The sequence below is a fragment of the Palaemon carinicauda genome, chromosome 21 (genome assembly GCF_036898095.1).
Source record: "Palaemon carinicauda isolate YSFRI2023 chromosome 21, ASM3689809v2, whole genome shotgun sequence".
NCBI classification, from domain to species: domain Eukaryota; kingdom Metazoa; phylum Arthropoda; class Malacostraca; order Decapoda; family Palaemonidae; genus Palaemon; species Palaemon carinicauda.
Window position 1 is genome coordinate 826,806 of NC_090745.1, and position 18,770 is coordinate 845,575.

At 37.0% G+C, this 18,770-nt stretch overlaps 1 protein-coding gene across 1 annotated transcript in view; it reads right to left on the reverse strand.

Moving 5' to 3' along the window:
• Positions 1 to 632: 632 nt before the first annotated feature.
• LOC137615139 (serine-rich adhesin for platelets-like) overlaps positions 633 to 18,770 on the reverse strand; it is a 23,871-nt gene continuing 5,733 nt past the window's right edge. The window contains exons 2-4 of the mRNA XM_068344773.1: positions 5,798 to 5,925; positions 3,182 to 5,630; positions 633 to 1,971 (exon numbers count right to left, since the gene is read on the reverse strand). Coding sequence (XP_068200874.1) covers positions 1,679 to 1,971; positions 3,182 to 5,630; positions 5,798 to 5,925 — 2,870 coding nt within the window. The 3' untranslated portion in view covers positions 633 to 1,678. The remainder of the gene's footprint in view (positions 1,972 to 3,181; positions 5,631 to 5,797; positions 5,926 to 18,770) is intronic.

Sequence of the window (18,770 nt, forward strand, 5' to 3'; positions counted from 1 at the left end):
TTCAAAAAGTTACCTTATTAGGGCTGGAAGTGAAGTGTTTTGGGATTTCTCCTCCCTGCTACTCCAAAATCTCTCCCACTTTGGGACAACCACCCTACCCTGCACACAAAAGGTGAATCCAGTTCAATGGTACCCTCTTCACATTGAATACAAAGGACAAGATGATAAAAGTGCACGTGGTCAATCAGACAGCCTTGGAGACATCCGCATCCTGCCAAGTTTTTTCACACTTTCTGAAAAATAGAAAAAAATTAGGCTGGTTGGAATGCACCGAGAATGAAGTTTTTGGGACTTGGCGGTCAGATTCAGAGCAAAGGCTCTAGATGCTGTCAGATCTGGACCACTAGTAAAGGATACTGGGCACAGAATCTTTTCCATACTAAAGGACAAAGGTCTGTAATCGAGTAGGAACAAATTTAGGATGAATGCATAAGGGATTTTTTTTTTTTTTTAAATCGTTTGCCCCTCTGGGTTTCGTGAAAAAGACATACTAGTCACCAAGCTCTCAAATCTAGTTACAGTACATAATTTTTCTATGCATAATTTCTGTAACTTTTCATGACATGGAGCATGAAAAATACACAACACAAAACTGCTGGAAGAAAAGGTTTTCTCCTCCAAAGACATAACCGTAATAGTTTTAACTTTATTTTTACTTGAATACAATAATACTTTACACAGGCTTGTGCGAATTCATAGTAGTATGACACGAAGCAAAACACTAAACAAAATATACAATCATTCATGTGTACTGCAGACACTTATTTAATAGACATGAAGGAAAATTAAATTTCTTAAAATCAGTACAAAGTTTAACACTTACTAAATAAATAATGCCTGGGGTCATGATCCATTCTTAATTACCGTCCAGCATTTTATGGAATGAAAATGTCTTGGAACAAGGCACTTCAAATATCTGCAGCACTATTTTGATGCCTTTTATCCACACTGTTCACATCCATGTTCCCAACCACAATTACAAAACCTCACTGGTACTATTTAATTAAGAATATATATTATATATAAAAAATTGGGGTGCTTATGTAGGACTTGCTTACTACAAGCCTGGGTTGGTGTCAATGGCGGAAGGGAAGGTGAGGGCAAGTACAAAAGTTTAAGCCATGGAAATACGGAATGCAACACAGGAGAACTAGCACCTCGCAGGAATATCTGCCAGCTATTTACAAATATTTTCAACTTAAAGCTTATTTTCATCAAGAATCTAATAAACTGTTAATGGATTCACCTCCTCAATTTCGTCTAAATACCATCCACTATGCACCAAGGCAAAATATATATCACTTAAAAAAATTCACTTTATTAGTTAAATTTTTAAAACCTAACTTATATTTTATGAAATTTGAAAAGTACTAAAATGTGATTATATTGCCCGGTTACCAATGTGAGACGATCCTTATCACTGTACGATCCAAGTACTGTACATATTAGTTAAGCAAGAATATCAATTCCTAATATTAGCAATAAGGCGACTATACACATGCTAGGATCCATGTATTTTCTCAGACAGCCTGACTATATTGTATCTGTCACTGGAGCAATCCATCAGACTAGCACAACTTTTTAAGGGTAAATTATTGGACACGCTTGGACCCTAAGACTGAAAATGCAAATCTGAAAAACAGGACAAAATTTCAACTGCATTTTCTATCTTATCACTTCAATGATCTCCGTTCACTAAAACTTCGGTCGTTTCTGTAGTGACCACCATTTGTTCTGATGACATGGTTTCCGTTATGATCTTCTCACTTGATGCCTGCATGATGTCCTCCACAACACTTTTTTCTATTACTTCAACACTGGTCTCTTCATCAGCAATTTTGTTTTCTCCATTTACAAGAGGTTCTGCTTGAGTTATTACTTCAGCTTCAGTCTTGGTTTTAATGGAAGTTTCCTTAGTTCCAGCTTGAGAGGTTTTTGACTTTGAAACCAATGTCTTCTTGGTTGCTGCACCTAAAACAGATATACAAAAGTTAATTCCATACTTACATAGTATGCTAAGTCATCCAAGTTTATCAACTTGGTATATGTATTTTCTTTGTCATGTTTATTCCCAAAATTATTTTATATTCCTCCAACTGTTACCAACATGAAAAAATCTTTTAATGCAAACACCATATGAATACATAACATTCATGGGAAGTTTATTTCCTGGAATGTGAATTAATGTTTGTGCAATTTTAAGTAGATTATGTCGATGTATCAAACCTCGAGACCTTAAAAAAAAAAAGTAAACGCCATAGTACAAAACTGCCAATTCAGTAATCCCTCACCATATTGCAGTTCACCGGATGTCTGCATCACAAACTATATTGTATTGTGGGTTCTAAGGGAAGGTAAGTTTATATTTTTCATTTTTTAATTTGGTCATAAAACTCTGGCCCAAAAATAAAAAAATAAAATTACAGCAATAAGACAAATTTAGTTTAGTTTGGAAGATAACACGCAGTGTACTGTAGGAGAGAAACTATCTCTCTTCTGTATATGGGGATTATAAAACAAAAAACTATCATTACATGCTAATCAGTATCTTGGAAGCAGATTGGCTGTCTAACCACAGGATGACTTTGTAGGCCAAACCATTCAGCTTAAATCTACTAGTGTACATTGCTCATGTGTGCTGCGAGGTTTTATTTTTTTTTGCATATGAGGCTAAGTCAAGACTGCTTTCAGGCCCTAAAATGCCAGGTAAGCATTCTGCAACTTCTAAGGTTTCTCGCAGTGAACAACTACAGCGGAAGAGAGAAGCTAAACGGATGTAGGTTGGCCATTACCATCAACAAATCTACCATATCCTAAATGAAGGAGGATCAAACGAGTGTAATGACAACAGCAAATACTGTATTACTTTAACAAGACCAAAAAGTGTGGTAACTGTCAGCATCAGGCCATCATAACTACGGAGTTTACAACTAAATTTTTTTAAATTTATATATATAAGGATGTGTACATTAACAGGTAGATTAGCTTTAAGTGTTACAAGTGTGACTCACGATATGCAAAGATATTACTGTACGGTAGCTATTCAAAAATAAAACAAGACTTCTACCTCAAGATTTGGCTATTATTCAATGCTCGACCCTTTTACTATGTTAGATAGCTAATAAATTTTCAAATTCCAATATTTAAGATTTTTCCCTCTCAAAATTACATAAAACTATACCTGTAGTTTTTGATGCAATAGTTTTTGTTGTGGTGGCTACTCTACTTTTTGCAGCATTTGCACTATCTGAGACCTTGGATGTGGTTCTAGTTGTGGAATGTGTTGCAGAAGCTTTAGTTGGTGCTGATTTTGTAGTCGTAGCGGGTTTGGTTGGACGTGTTGATAAAATCTTATTTGTAGTATTCTTAGTTTCCTTTTCAGCACCTGGCTTGGAAGCAGTCTTTGTTGCAGTAGTTGAAGTCAAAGGTTTACGTGTTGCAGTTGTTGTACCAGCAGGCCTAGCAGTTCCAGGTCTACTGCTTGGCCGGGCAGTGCCATTAACTAGTTTACCGTCTGTTTTGTCCGCACTTCTGGTTGCACCTAGTGGTTTCCTTGCAGCAGTGGTGGTTCCTGTCGTACTGGCAGATGTTGGACGAGTAGTTGAAGGTTTAGTGGTGCTTCCAGCTTTTGGTACAGTGGTTCCGGCTGGCTTTGTAGTAGGTTTAGAAGCAGTCAAAGATGTTCTTGTGGTAGAAGGCTTTGCGGGTGCCGGCTTTGTTGATGGTTTTGGAGCTGCAGTTCTTGGAACAGTAGATTTTGTAGTGGTCGTTGCCGAGGCTGGTCTGGCAGATGCAGGCCTTGGTGCTGTAGTTCTACTTGCCACAGCAGGAGAAGCTGGTTTACTGGTGGGGGTCTTCTTTTCGGCGGGTTTGGTAAGAGGGGTTTTAGTGGTTGGGGTTCTTGTGGATGGAGTTCTCGTAGATGATGGTGTTGACTTGGGAGTTGCCTTGGCAGGTGTGCTTCTGCCAGGAGTAGCCTTTCCAGGTGTTGGTTTGGTTGCAGCTTTTTCTCCTGTAGATTTTGCAGGAGTTTTTGCTGCCTTTGGAGTTTTAGCTACTGCTGGTTCTGGAGATTTGATTGGTTCAGGTGACTTAACTTCAACTGGTTCAGGCAACTTTGCTTCTTCAACTGGTGCTTCAACTGGCTCTGGTGACTTTACTGCTTCAACTGGCTCTGGTGACTTTGCTGCTTCAACTAACTCCGGCGACTTGGCTTCAACTGGTTCAGGTGACTTTGCCAACACTGGTTCAGGTGACTTGGCCAACACTGGTTCAGGTGACTTGGCCAACACTGGTTCAGGTGACTTGGCCAACACTGGTTCAGGTGACTTGGCCAACACTGGTTCAGGTGACTTGGCCAACACTGGTTCAGGTGACTTGGCCAACACTGGTGCCTCAACCGGTTCTGGTGACTTTGCTTCAATTGGTTCTGGAGAAAGATTACTAGGTACATCCTTTTCTTCAGCTGGGGATACTGCAGGTACAGGCGAGGAGTTCAACTGTAATAGTTCATCTTTAGTTTCAAATTCTGCAACCATTTGGGAGGAAGTTTCAGTTTCCATGAAAGAATGAGCTTCAACTTGAGTAGTCTCAACAAATGATTCAACTTTCGAAACCAAAGTTTCCGTAAAGCTTTCAGTTTCTATTTCGGTTTTGGACACAGCATTTACTTCTTCAATTACATCAGGAATAAGCTCTGGCTCTGATACAGGGGTATCATCTACATAAACTGGTACTGGAACTTCTGCAGAAGGCTCTACAATTGGCTGAGGAACAAAAGATATATCTGTTGGTGGCATGTGAGCCGAGACTGGAGAATCTGGAACTTGCTGATCAGGCATCATAAATGGAGTATCTAGTCCAATTTTATCCACAGGTGAAGGTGGTGCAACCACTTCCACTGTTGACTGGGCATGAACAATCTCTACAGGAGACTCATCCCGAATTTCTGTTGCATTCACAGGATGCTCATCATCGATTTGGCCATTAGTCATACTAGCTGACATGTTGAGTAAATCAACCGAGGACAGGGCAGGTGGATCCAAACTGGCTGGTTCTGGAGACGAACTGACGTAAACACTGAAGGGTCCAGATGTTTGGTCCATGACTGGGCCAGTAAAGCCATCCTGTGCTTGGTTCACAGCAAAATTTGTAGCAAAACTTTCATCTGCTGTGTTCAACTCCACAGAAGTAACAAAGCCTTCAACTGACCTTGGACTTCCTGGAGCTCTAGGACTACCAGAACCATTAGGGCTATTTTGTTCTAAACCTGTATCTATCAAATCCATTTTCTCAAGACCAGGTCCTGAGAAATTTATCAACCTTTCTGGGTGATCGTCCAAGCTAGGAATCATATCCATATTGCTTTCAAGAATATCAGGAGTTTTCCTTGCAATTACTGTTGGCTCATTAATGTTTTCTACAATATCATGGTTTTCTGACTTCTCAATCAAATCTGTGCTTTCTTCCAAGTGATCAACCAAGATATCTTCTGTCTTAACCTTGGGTTCTTCTGCTGGGACTATGTCTTGGTCATGAACCATATCAACTGGTTCAGGGATGATTTCAATATCCTCAGCTGGTTTTGTAGGGGCAGCTGCAGGGGCACCACTAGTTATTACGTCCTCGCCCTGGAAAAAAAAAAAAAGTAAATATCGAGAAGCTACAGTACAGAACATTAGGAGTACTTAGAAGCTTACTGGTACAAATTCTTAATTTGGTGGATAAACTGCAAGTATTGACAGTAATCAAATTAATTTTTACCCGTGAAATATTTATAAATAAAAATGGTAATCACCTGTGGATGTGTCTGTGGTTCCATACGATAGTACGACCACTCTTCTTCGTCTTCCTCTTCCTCTTCTACTTCGCCAGATTCGCAAACACCGTCAGGGATGCTGTCTAGTTCTGCCAACGCTGCATCAACTGAAAAAAGCAAAGCAGATATAAATTAGAACACTTGCAACTATGCATAAACTGAAAATGCAAATCAAAATAAATTAGAACACTAACCAATGCTGCAAAATGGATAATTATAACTTAACAGGTTTCAAATGACAGTAGCTCAAGTTAAGTCATTTTCCCCTTTATACTTTAAAGGTCACTCATGAATGGCAGAGGCAAGGGTCAGTGACTGCCCTATCAAGCAGGACAATGCCTCGAGAATGACCCAATTTACATATGATTAGCACCCAAGCCTCCTCTACACCCAAGCTAGGACCTGGGAGTAGTCCTTGGCAGCCAGGCAATGGCTGCTGATAACTCGGCAGGTGGACCTATAGGTCTCTCAACCTCCCCTTCCACAGCTAACAAGGATAGTAAGGTTGCAGGCACTATAAAAACTAACTTGTCTTTGTGGCACTAACCCCATTCTGGCAATCACCAGGCAGGGATATTTCTAAATAGAATAGAATCCCTCTACAAATCAACGTAGCTAACCAAGCGTCCTTTTTAAAAAACCTAAAATTTATTGAAAGAGCCAAACATTTTATTTTACGAAGGATGAAAGGGTACGTCCTAAATATTTGCGATTAAGATTGTGTAAATACCGTAAATTTTATATGTCAAGACATGTATACTGTATATTACACAGACCATTGTCACAACAAAATGCAATGTTGTAAACTTAAATTAAAATAAAAAAGAAGCAACCACTTTGTTGACCATTTCATATTGCATATTTAACACCCCCGTTGCTGACAAAATAAAGTTTTGCACTTTTTATAAGTTATTCTACTAACCCCTAACATTGAGAAAATTCTTTATTTCTTTGCTACCATTGTACCCAGAGATTTGGTTATTTTGTAGTTTTATTTCTTTAAATCATTAATTTAAAAAAAAACTATCGACATGAAAGAAACGCCATAAAATTCCACAATGTAATGTTGTAAAGTCTGATGCATTTAATAAACTAGATTCTATCAAAATTTTAAATAATGCTCTATTTTAAAGAAGTATCTAGCTGACCTATATATTTCCAGGATGGAAAAAAAAATCTCCATTAAACATATATTGTATGTATCATTCCCTCGAAACACTTTACCTTTGTAGCTGACAAAACCGCCTAACCTTCCAAACACTGCCAGAAATTAGAAATTTTAACTCCCATCAAGTTTTAAAAAAAAAAATGGATAAATAATGGTCCTTTGGCTTGGGTTAAACAAAATACTCTAATTGCTGGTGAAGGCACCAACAGTTGATGCATATGTATATATATTCGTCTAGTCTTGTAGGCTTCCTGTACACTTTAAAAACTTTCATGGTTAACAGCTTTTAATCAGCAAATTGAGCAAACTTCAAAATAAGTACACTTACACATTACTTCAATACCTTTACAAATACAAAATAAAATTCGTATAGCGGTAACCAGGACATTCATTATTCGATAATTCACATACAAATATTCGAATAACTATATACCACCATTATTTGAACACTTTTCCTATAAAAAAAAAAAAAAAAATTCAAATAAATTTCAACAATTTAACACCTGCGTTGAGTTTACAACCTAAACATTTAGGACAAATCTCACTAGTAGCCGACAGTAAATTACCTTCACTGCTATATACGACACACAAAGTGAAATCTGATGTCTTTGATTGGTTAAGTGTGTAAAATTAAAATCAACAGCAACAAAATTACTTCCAAGTCTCGCTAAACTATTTAGCTTCACACTGGCTTTAACTAGCCGCCTGAGTAGACTGCCTGTGCAATTTCCTACAATGATTTTCTAGATCGAAAACACACGTGACAATGACGTACAACAGAACTATTCTGTCACGTATGTTGCCATATGTAAAAATTAAACATCCTTAATTTCTACTAGTGTACACGGTTGTACAGATGCTTTAAATACCGATAGTACCGCGTGATACCCAGCCATGAAGTAGAAAATATGCCACGCCCTTATACTGTACATTTCCTATAGTTATTTCGTTACATGTAATCTACAGAGGTACCGTCGCCAAGTGTTCCAACGAATTGAGTATACCACTATTCAACTTCAGCTTGCTTACGGTGAACACAATTCTCACAAGCTAATCAATTCCTACATTTATGAATTTATTCAATCCCTGCTGTTATTGCATAAGATCTGTTTAATTTATACTAAATTCTAGCAATTCCAAATTAATATACAACTAAGTATAGGAGAACGAAAGTGGCCAAATAGTGTCTGCATCTAACACCTAAACCATAATGTCTGGTTTGCAGTGTCAAGTTAATACCGATGTCTTTTGTAAATAAACTACCAACTACTTTATCACTGAACTTGGAGAGAAAAAATAAAGTTTCAACACTTAAAAGCCACGCAGTAAATATTGCAATTTATCCACTAAATTTAATTCGAAATCCGACCATCGTGACAAATATCAAGACCTTTAACGGTGCCTTATGCGTTGTGATTGAGTTTCACAATGTTCCCGTTTAATTCATTACACAACTCATTACACAATACCTTTATGATAATCACTGGTCTTAGAGTTCCACGTGTCTTAAGCAGGTTGTCAATTCAAGTGATCGTCCAATAATTTCATAAAAACAGTTGAAAAAACTAGAGTAAGTACTAACTGCCTCTTTTTCCAAACGTGGCCTTGTGGCACCAATGTCACTTCTTGAAAGCAAATTCAACTGTGAAATCAGACTAAAGCAGCTATCATGAAAGCACTGTGTGAGACGACTAAACACAGGATGTTGCGGTACTCCAATCCAAGGCAAGACTAGCGCATCTAGTTGTTGCTAGGCTCCTCCAAAATGAACTATTATCACCCATACCCTCCAGCTTACCACCTACACTAGTCTGTGACTCCTCCTCCAATAAAGTCAGCGGGGTCCTTACGCGCATCAGATATAAAAAAAAAATATGAAAACATGGTAAACAAGTTACATTACAATGAAAGAAAATCAAATAGCAAATGATTGATCTGTTATATTGTTCGTTAAATAACAAGTCTCAAAAATGATTGTGTGAACTACCAGAAAGAGAGAGGGGGTATAAGATGAGTCACAACATAGGGTCACTATATAAGGCATGAAGGTCGCGTGGGCGAATTTCATAATGCCCCTTGCCCACTTTTTGCTTGTAAAACCTCTAACACATTAAGAAAACCCACCCAGTAACTGACATATTACCAAAGCAAGGTGAGGTTCATTTGCCTGCAAACAAAATTACTAGCGATCTAATGGTTAGAAAGTAGACTTTCTAGCCAGGAGCTTAGGTTTAAATACCGGCTGGAAACTAAGGGATGTGGCTTAAGAGAAAAACCCAAAGGGCAGGATGGTGTAGCTTTTCGTACCTAGACATCTTACATCACTGATAAAATAACAAAGAAATGGTATAAAAAAAACATAGGCAACACTTCAATTGGCCACATTGTGCTAAATTGTACGAAGAGTACATTTACTTTAGTGTGCTGTGTATTAGGCCCCACTAATGGGCCCAGATATTCGAAATAAAACCTTAACCGTTCCATAATTACAAGATAAGAGGCGACACGGGCCGCAACTTATCTATCGGAGACCTATCTGCGACAAGTAAGCCTGAGGTAAGAAAGACAACAACGATCTCTCCCTCTTATCCAAGAGCCTACTACCCAAACAAGCCTTAATTAAGCCGACTGGCTCCGGTCGGCCGGTCAAGCGATACCACCACAACAACCGTTACTTCTATATGTTCTGACGTTACTTCTGTATTCCTCCAGTTTCTTCAGAAGGTTTTAACAACCATTACCATAAGAGCAAATACAAAAATAGTTTTCCTCTTAGAATTAGTAAATCATTTCTTTAAACTACCTTGTAACTTACCCAAGGGCATAAGACTAAATTGCTAAGAATATCAAAATCCACTAGGAAGAATAATTTCTAATGATTTCTTCCTACTCAGCAAGGAAATTATTTCAATAAAATTACATACATTAAAAAGGGTGTAATATTTCAAAGACGACGCCTTCTAGAATGCATTAGGAGCCTTTATATGCACAAACCTAATAAAAATATCTTAATAAAATGTCAATCTACACTGAAATCAATACTTTCACCTAAGGCTGGCAGGAGGAAGGCATGAATTGCAATATCAGCTACAGTTTAACACTAACTTATAAATTTTCTTTCAGTGAAAGTATAATGCACAAAAATAAATCAAGAACAAAATTTGTTGGCACAGATGGTTTTCCGTCAAAATATACACTCATAAATTCTAAGTATTGTGTATACTGGACAGCAATATCTGCTTTAAAAAAAAAAATAACTGCCGCTTAATACCACTTTACTATTCTCATCTCGAGTCGCAAACTTGATTAACTAACCAACCATGCCTTGCCTCGTAAGTATAGCGGTGATGCCATACCAACACGCCAATCTTTCAGGTTAATGCTTTGAATTCGTCCACGCTAACTATAATGTATTTTACTGTACATTACATCAAACTAATCCTACCTTAACACTTCTGACCGAAGAAAGTTATTAGAGCTGAAACAATGACAAAAAATAAGTTTTCGATATCCAACGACTATAAACTATATAATTCTATACTAAACAATTCTTAAAAACCAAAGGAAAAATGAATTCGGGTTACATATGGCAAGTACGAGACAGTAAAGAAGTCAGGTGTCCGTTGAGACATTGATGATCCAGGATAAGATAGGGGGGACGGGAGTTGGGAGACCGGTGAGTCATGGGATGAAGATGCTGTGAGAGAGAGAGGGAGAGAGAGAGAGTCATGGGATGAAGATGCTGAGAAGAGAGAGAGAGAGAGAGAGAGAGAGAGAGAGAGAGAGAGAGAGAGAGAGAGAGAGAGAGAGAGAGAGAGAGAGAGAGAGAGAGAGAATGTTAAGATGCAAGACACCGTTATGCATAGAGATATCGTAACATTTCCTCTTCAAGCTACATCACCTACAGCATAACCATAAAAAATTTACGACCAAAGCTCATAGAAAAAAAAATTCCTTGGGAAGCACAATGTTTTCGTGTATAATCTTCAAACCAGTTCTCTTGGTTAGGTTAGGTCACGTACGTGAATGCATAATCTACATAAGAGGTATAATTACATAAAGCTGAAATAAACTTAACTTTCGACCGGTTTAATGACAAACACTACCTATACTGAATAAAAGTTTTATATATCCCATCCCTTCCGAATGTTGCATAACACCAAAGACAAAATTAATACGATCACTTGAAAATGAGGTGGTTTACCGAGCATGCAGTGCATATACATTAATGCAAATTTAAGTCAATTATCATCACGACATTTTTGTTGTTCTTTGTCCTACATAGAATATTTTTATTAATATAATTAAAATTCTGATAAAATAACTAGTCTAACGACTTCTGCATATCATGCTTAGCAAAATTTCTAAAAAATAAAACTGAAAACACTGAAAAGACACCAAGAGATATATCCGGATATGCAAAAGAAAGAAACGAGCCCTAGTTCATGGCAATTATGGTGATGATGGCATGACCTCATGGCACTGGCTAAAGAGCCCCCATAAAGCAGCCAGTGACGGGGGAGGGGCCCGGAACCACGGAATGAACTATTTGGGCAAAGTTCCAATGCCACAACCAACTAACCCCGCTATACAAGACAGAACGGGACCGTTATTTGAAACATTCACTCGTACATTTATATGTTCACTTTCAGAAAAATATAAAATATAGGCTACAGAAGGATATCAAACTGAAAATTAATAAAATACTACTGTTTTCGATTCCAACTGTAAACCTGGCGGGATATTATTGGCTTAAACCACATGCTTGTTAAGTGTACGTTTGACTGTTTACTAATAAGTGTTGCAACTATATTCATAATAAAAAAAATATACCAAGCATGAACCGGTATTTCATTTCAAAAGAAATGCCTGTCTACCTCTGACAACTAGACTACACAGGTCACTGAGAACTCTCCAAGTCTAGCATAGTGCGCACGCTCTCTCTCTCTCTCTCTCACTCTCTCAAAAAACACACAGGCTTTCCAGGTATCATCCATCTTGAATCCTATTAATAATAGTTACTTGCCTTCAAGTCTCCAGACACGACCAAGTAGTTAACAGACAGGATTCGCAAATGCAACTTCAACACGAACTGCTTGTCTGTTAACATTAGCAAACACCGACCGGACGTTAAAGCCCCAAGACCCACACTGACAAGAACCCAGCTGATCGCAAACACATCCGAGAGAGAACTAACTACCTCTCCCAGACGAAAACCGGTCGGAAGAGAGCCAGCGAAGGTAGCCTGGGCAACAGAACGTACACAAGAACGCACAAAAGGGGACCACTTATCTAGCTTTCACTGACAATGAGGAGAAATCCAGTCAAAAATGTCTGGGTCAACAACAACTCGCACTAAATGGCGTACAGGTGATCTATGGTGGTTTAAAAATTAACAGCAAAGAGAGGTAATTAGCATGTTTAAAATTAACATCCACCCAAAAGCCTTCTATTAACTTTTATATTAATAGCTTTTAACACTTTCTCAATGTTGAAGAGCAGATACAAATTGTTTACCATTTTCTCAATTTTTTTACACTCATTGGACAGCAGTAATCATTTAAATCTGACTAATATATGGTAAATAACGCCAGAGATACCACTATATAGGCAAACTAGACTGAGCAGCACAAATTTAAAATATAAAACTGTTCACGGGAATATATGAGAGTAAATGGATACTTCAGAACGCATATTGGAAAAAAAAACACACATGGCCCACTTCAACTAATTATGTTCATTGGTCACCACGGCACCACACTGCCATACTTAAAAGCAAATATTTTAATGTATAAAAGGACACCACTAAGTTTTAAGACCACATTATAACGCTTGAGTCCTGTTGGAAATTTACAAATATTTTGCGATCCAACCGAACAAACAAAATGTGTTCGGCGTCCCTACAGAATATCAATACTCGAAATTTCAATAAAATCCAACTCTTTATTTGTACTCTTTAATTTGCACAAATTGAGATGGCCAATGCAATGTTGCAAAGATTTGCCATACACATTGCTAAGGTATAAAGCCACTTATCACCTCCAGTAACGCGATTGGAAGATCCTCTTGCAACACTTGTGCCTGCTTGCTTGCTGCCTGCTGCTGCTCTAAACCAAGCAAAGGGCTCTCCAAACTCCAGAGAATTCCCCCCCCCCCCATGTCCCCAACCCCCGCCAGCCTCCACATAGGACATGCGCGCTGCTGTCTCGCTTCTACCATACGGACTTCGGCAATCTTCTTTGCTTACGTAATACCACGGCAGAGACAGTAAAGAAGAAGAAAAAAAAAAGAATACAAAGCCATTACTAATTTCTCGTTTTGATATAACAGTTCAAATTTTAATAAAACCTGCATAGCAAACGCTGCATGCAAGCAATGAGGGAACCTTATAGATCGGGAGTAGCCAAGACTGGCGGGAAAAGTTTTTAGTCTGCGTTATGTAACTCTTTGTTGCCTAGTCGTACAATTCTCGCCATTTCGCCCTTGTCACTCCTACTGCTTCCTCGTGCTGCTCTCACTAAACCAACCGCCCTCGGGAGCCCACATAGTCCGGCAAGGTCGCATTTATATCAGCGACAAGCATCAACAATGTCGTAGGACCCATGCTCGCATTATAATTTATATGTATACATCTATATATCTCTCTCTATACACATCTCTATCTATATATCTACATATCTATACATATATATACATCTATACATATATATACATCTATACTATCTATCTATCTATCATTATATATATATCTATTATATATATATATATCTATCTATATATATATATATATAATCTATATATATATATATATATAATCTATATATATCTAAATATATATATATATCTATCTATCTATTGTATATATTATATATATATATATATATATATATATATATATATATATATATATATATATATATATATATATACATATATAAGTGTAAACATATTTTACGTCTAGGATCAACACTGATATTCCAAACAAATCCAAGGAGTTTACACCCGGCAGTCTAATTTAATTACTTAAGTAACAGCTTTAAAAAAAACTATTACATTACATGGAAAAAACAAAGGCACTACATTTAATACATCCAAGCATGGATGAACATGAAAAAGAGAGAGAGAGAGAGAGAGAGAGAGAGAGAGAGAGAGAGAGAGAGAGAGAGAGAGAGAGAGAGAGAGAGAGAGAGAGAGAGAGAGAGATTATCTGGAAGCCACCTGCTTTGCTCCAGTCCCGCTAAGACTACCACCGTCATGGCCATACTAATCTGAAATTCTCGTGAAACTATTCGTCCAAGACAAGACAGATCATTAACCTTAAGTGGAACTTGATAACTATCTTACTGTTAGGAAAGACAGCAAAATTCAGCCAAGATTTAAAACCGGTTCTCAGACAATCCCTAACAATTACTGCGGCCATAAACAGTATTTATTATACCATATTATGAAAATTAAAGATAAAAAAGCTATAACTAAATAATTCCACAAGTTATCTTTAATATAACCTCAATGGAATACATGGAGAAAAATAGTCGAGACTACCTCAAGTAGCTTATTTCAAAATCACACCTGAATGATTTTAATCAAATCTCGCCGCATTAGTTAACCGTCCAAGAAGGAAAATAATTTGTATAACAAAGATTAGTTGATAGTTCCTAGCATCACTAAGATAAGTCTCTCTAGCATCATAGATTCTCGCCTGTCCGACAATTTGCTTGTGGAAAAATTGGCTTGAAACAGCAATTTTTTTTAAAACAGCTTCTAAAATTTTCTGCACAATACATTTCGAGAAATTTAACTACATATACACTAAGATTACATGGAACATTGTTCTTCAATAGGAAACGCACATATAACAGTTCCATATGTATGACAAGAATTAGCTATAAAAAGAATGATTTGTCTTAGAATATGTTGCATGCGACATATAAAAGTTGATGCGATTGGGTATCTGTAGTAAAAAAAAAAAATCTATAACACCCAAATTCTTGTTTTACAAAACAACTGGTACTTTTGTTTAACAAAAATTATCACAATCACGGCCAATTTCATACATTAACATAAGAGCGCAAAGTGATGGAAAATTTAAATTTCATAAACATTAAAGTTCTAATTTTGGAAAAGGCAAATGCCAGCATTATTAAGAGTGCACAAACTTTAAAACGAACACAGGGTTAGTGAAATTAAGTAGTTTGAACAAGTTACAATAATAATTTACCTATATTTATGAGAGAGAGAGAGAGAGAGAGAGAGAGAGAGAGAGAGAGAGAGAGAGAGAGAGAGAGAGAGAGAGAGAGAGAGAGAGAGAGAGAGAATTCAAATCTCCACACCCATGAACCCAAAACTAATAATGAAGTCAGTCGTTATCGTATTCGGCTATCGCTGTCGGGACACGTTGGCTGGCTAGCAGGGGGGGGGGGGCTAGTCCATGACCTCATCCGCGAGTTTTGCCATATGCAATGTATATTGCCTTGCCACTTGCATCACTTAGATTATTATAAAGTTAATAGAATGAAATTTATAACTATTGAAGAGAACTATTCACTGTATTCAACGAAAGGCATGACATTTCTATAGAAACAACATTGGTGTACGTATAGAGGGAGTTGATATTGAAGGAAAACACGCCCTGAACTAAAAGTACACGCTTAGATTGTTAAAAAGATAAGAATAAAATATAGAAGCATTAAAGAACTATAAACTGTATTAAACTAAAAGCATGACATATCTATAGAAGCAACACTGGTGTACGTAGTATAGAAGGGGTTTATATTAGAGGAAAACTGACCTGAACTAAAAGTAAACCATCATTTAGATTATTAGAAAGATTCATAGAATAAAATATAAAGCATTAAAGAACTATAAACTGTATTAAACTAAAAGCATGACATATCTATAGAAGCAACACTGGTGTACGTAGTATAGAAGGGGTTTATATTAGAGGAAAACTGACCTGAACTAAAAGTAAATCATCATTTAGATTATTAGAAATTAAAGAAAATATAGAAGCATTAAAGAACTATAGACTATATTAAACTAAAAGCATGACATTTCTATAGAAACAACACTGGTGTCCGTAGTATAGAGGGGGTTTATATTGGAGGAAAACACACCCTGAACTAAAAGTAAACCACAACACGTTGCATCAAGCATTTCTATAAAAAAAAAAGCTATAAAGCAAAGAAAAATGCGAGGAGAACTATGCGAAGTATGTTGGCAGCATCGCGTGTTAGCAGCCATCTGCCCCCTCCCTCCCTCACAAACACCAGAAAAACTTCCTACCTATGCTCCCTCAACAGCAAAGCCAAACTTACTCTCTCACGTCCGGAAGAGAACACACCAGCCAGTTTAAGTTGAACAAAGAACATCGAAACGTGGGACCATTCGCTTTATCCTACCACAAACGGCCTACAGAATACTAAACCCTCATAGTCATTTCACTATTAAGATACAACACGATAACTTAACCCTATGGCCTTTAACTAAGGCTTCTTTTCTACCTGGGAATGCCAAAGCATTTCATTCTCGACCTTCCCTCCTAGACCTATGACAATCTTCAGGGCTTAACAGCTTTGGTTCTTCCAGCATTACAACTCTCCTATACGTTCAGTAGGCCTTCTTAAGGCTCTAAATATAGCACCCTTTTCACAATAGTGTTAAGAACCCTAGTGTTACGAGTGGAGAGAGTGACAGTTCTTCTGTAGATAAGGCGAAAATTTATAAAGAAGCTGAACAGTTATAGAACTTAGATTAAAAGTTTCATATGAACAATGAAACTTTTAACTTACGTTCTATTAGTGTTCAGCTTCTTTATAAACTTAATTTAGATGTCTAAAATAACCAATGGAAATTAATAAAACTTAAATTGCATGTTTCATTGCTTAGAACATTTTTTTTAAAAACATTCGGATATAATTCTTACTTGCTAAGCTACACCCCAGTTGGAAAAGCAGGATGCTATAAGCCCAAGGGTTCTAACATGAAAATAACACTGTGGAGAATGGAAACAAGGAAATAAAAAAAAATGATCGTGCACAATTTAAATAAATTATTTTAGGAACAGTAAATTCAAAAATAGATTTTAAACCAATGATAATAGAACGTAGATTGCCAAGTATTGCTTAGAACAAAGAATGTTAAAATTTAGACCAAGAAGAAATGACAAAAACTTGAAAAATGGGTTGGGCAATGCAATCACGTGTTCAGAGTTGCTCATGCCAACAAATGCGATGACAATGAACTCCAAAATACAACAGCATTGTGTTCCCTCTTGCCACTCCCCCAAGGAAGTGTTTCTTTCGTTGTTTTAAATACATCAAGATTCAAATCTCTTCTACATTTAGCGTGATATATTTAATCTTGCCATATTTACAATTAAGCTCGATTTACTTTGTTTTAAAAGCTGTTTTACTGCTACTATCACATGGGAACCCTGTGTACAACAGAGGGACCTATATCAATTTATCGTATATATAGAGTTTAGCGCATCACATAGTTTGTGTTTATTGTCAATGTTATCGAAGAACTTACAAAACAAGTCCCCTGTTTATTCTTTTAAGTTATAAAGCTTAAAAAAATTACTACAATGATGCAAATCTGTTGGAATAACCTTGCAACAATTATGGAGTGTCACAGCCTTTAGATAAAAATGTGTCACGACTACAATGATGCAACTCTGTTGGTATAACCTTACAAAAACTATGCAAAATTTATGGTATTACTTGTCATAATAATCACGTGTATCAGCAATTGATAAAAAAAAAAAACGTGCCGTGGCATCATCTAACACGAAAAGAAAGTTTTCATCACTAAGAGAAAGTGTCCCACTCGCTAGACTGCCGCTTTCTCTATCTCTAGGCTTCGAAGAACAATATCACCAAGTAAATTCAACTCATGGCACGAAAAAAAATATACAGTATCCAAAATGCCTAAGCAAATCAAGAGTTCCTTGATCACTCATTTCTGTTATCGCTCTATTTTTACTTTAATGAGTACATGTATAAATACAGTAAATAAATGGAAAAAAAAATCCTCAATTTGTAGGAATAACATCTTCCCCTTACTGTAAAGTACAGTATGCTCTCTTTCCTTCCCAAGACTTCGAGATTCCGGGGGCTTTAGACACGCTTGATCGCATGAAATCTCGCGAATTAAAACTTTGCACAGCTGTCTGTAAAGCAACTCTTAAGAAAGTATTTGCTTCCGATTTCAAGATGAATACACAGATTGAACAAAGAAACTACGTCCTTTCTGAATCAAAACGTGATAAGACTCATGACTAGACATTTTTTTATATATTACTAAATACTGTACATGATGAAATCAGCTTGCCTTTCGGATGTACGACTAAGTCAGACGGTGTTTAATAGACCAAATTCTTTACTTAGAAGTCTAATCACTTTAGTCACAAGCAAATAGTTAAAAGTTTATCTGAATTTTCACGATACCACAGACTGGCGTCACTAGTTAGTTTATAACAAATCCACCACAAAAGCCATAATACTTGCAGTTGCTCTATAGATGAAACCAATTCATTTTAAGATATGGCAACACTACTATAACACAATATAAGTATTACCACCAATCTTAACCAACTGAAAGACTTTAATAAGAAATTTACCCACCAACCTACCTGGCCGAGACACAACCAGGTACAGCCACAGCGGTGTGTGAGTCAGCTACATACCACAAATACCAACTTTGAAACCTCTGCCCAAGCCTTCACAGCAGCAGCCACCCCCAACAACCAATTTCTCCCTCCCCCACCCCCCAACACCTGGAGAA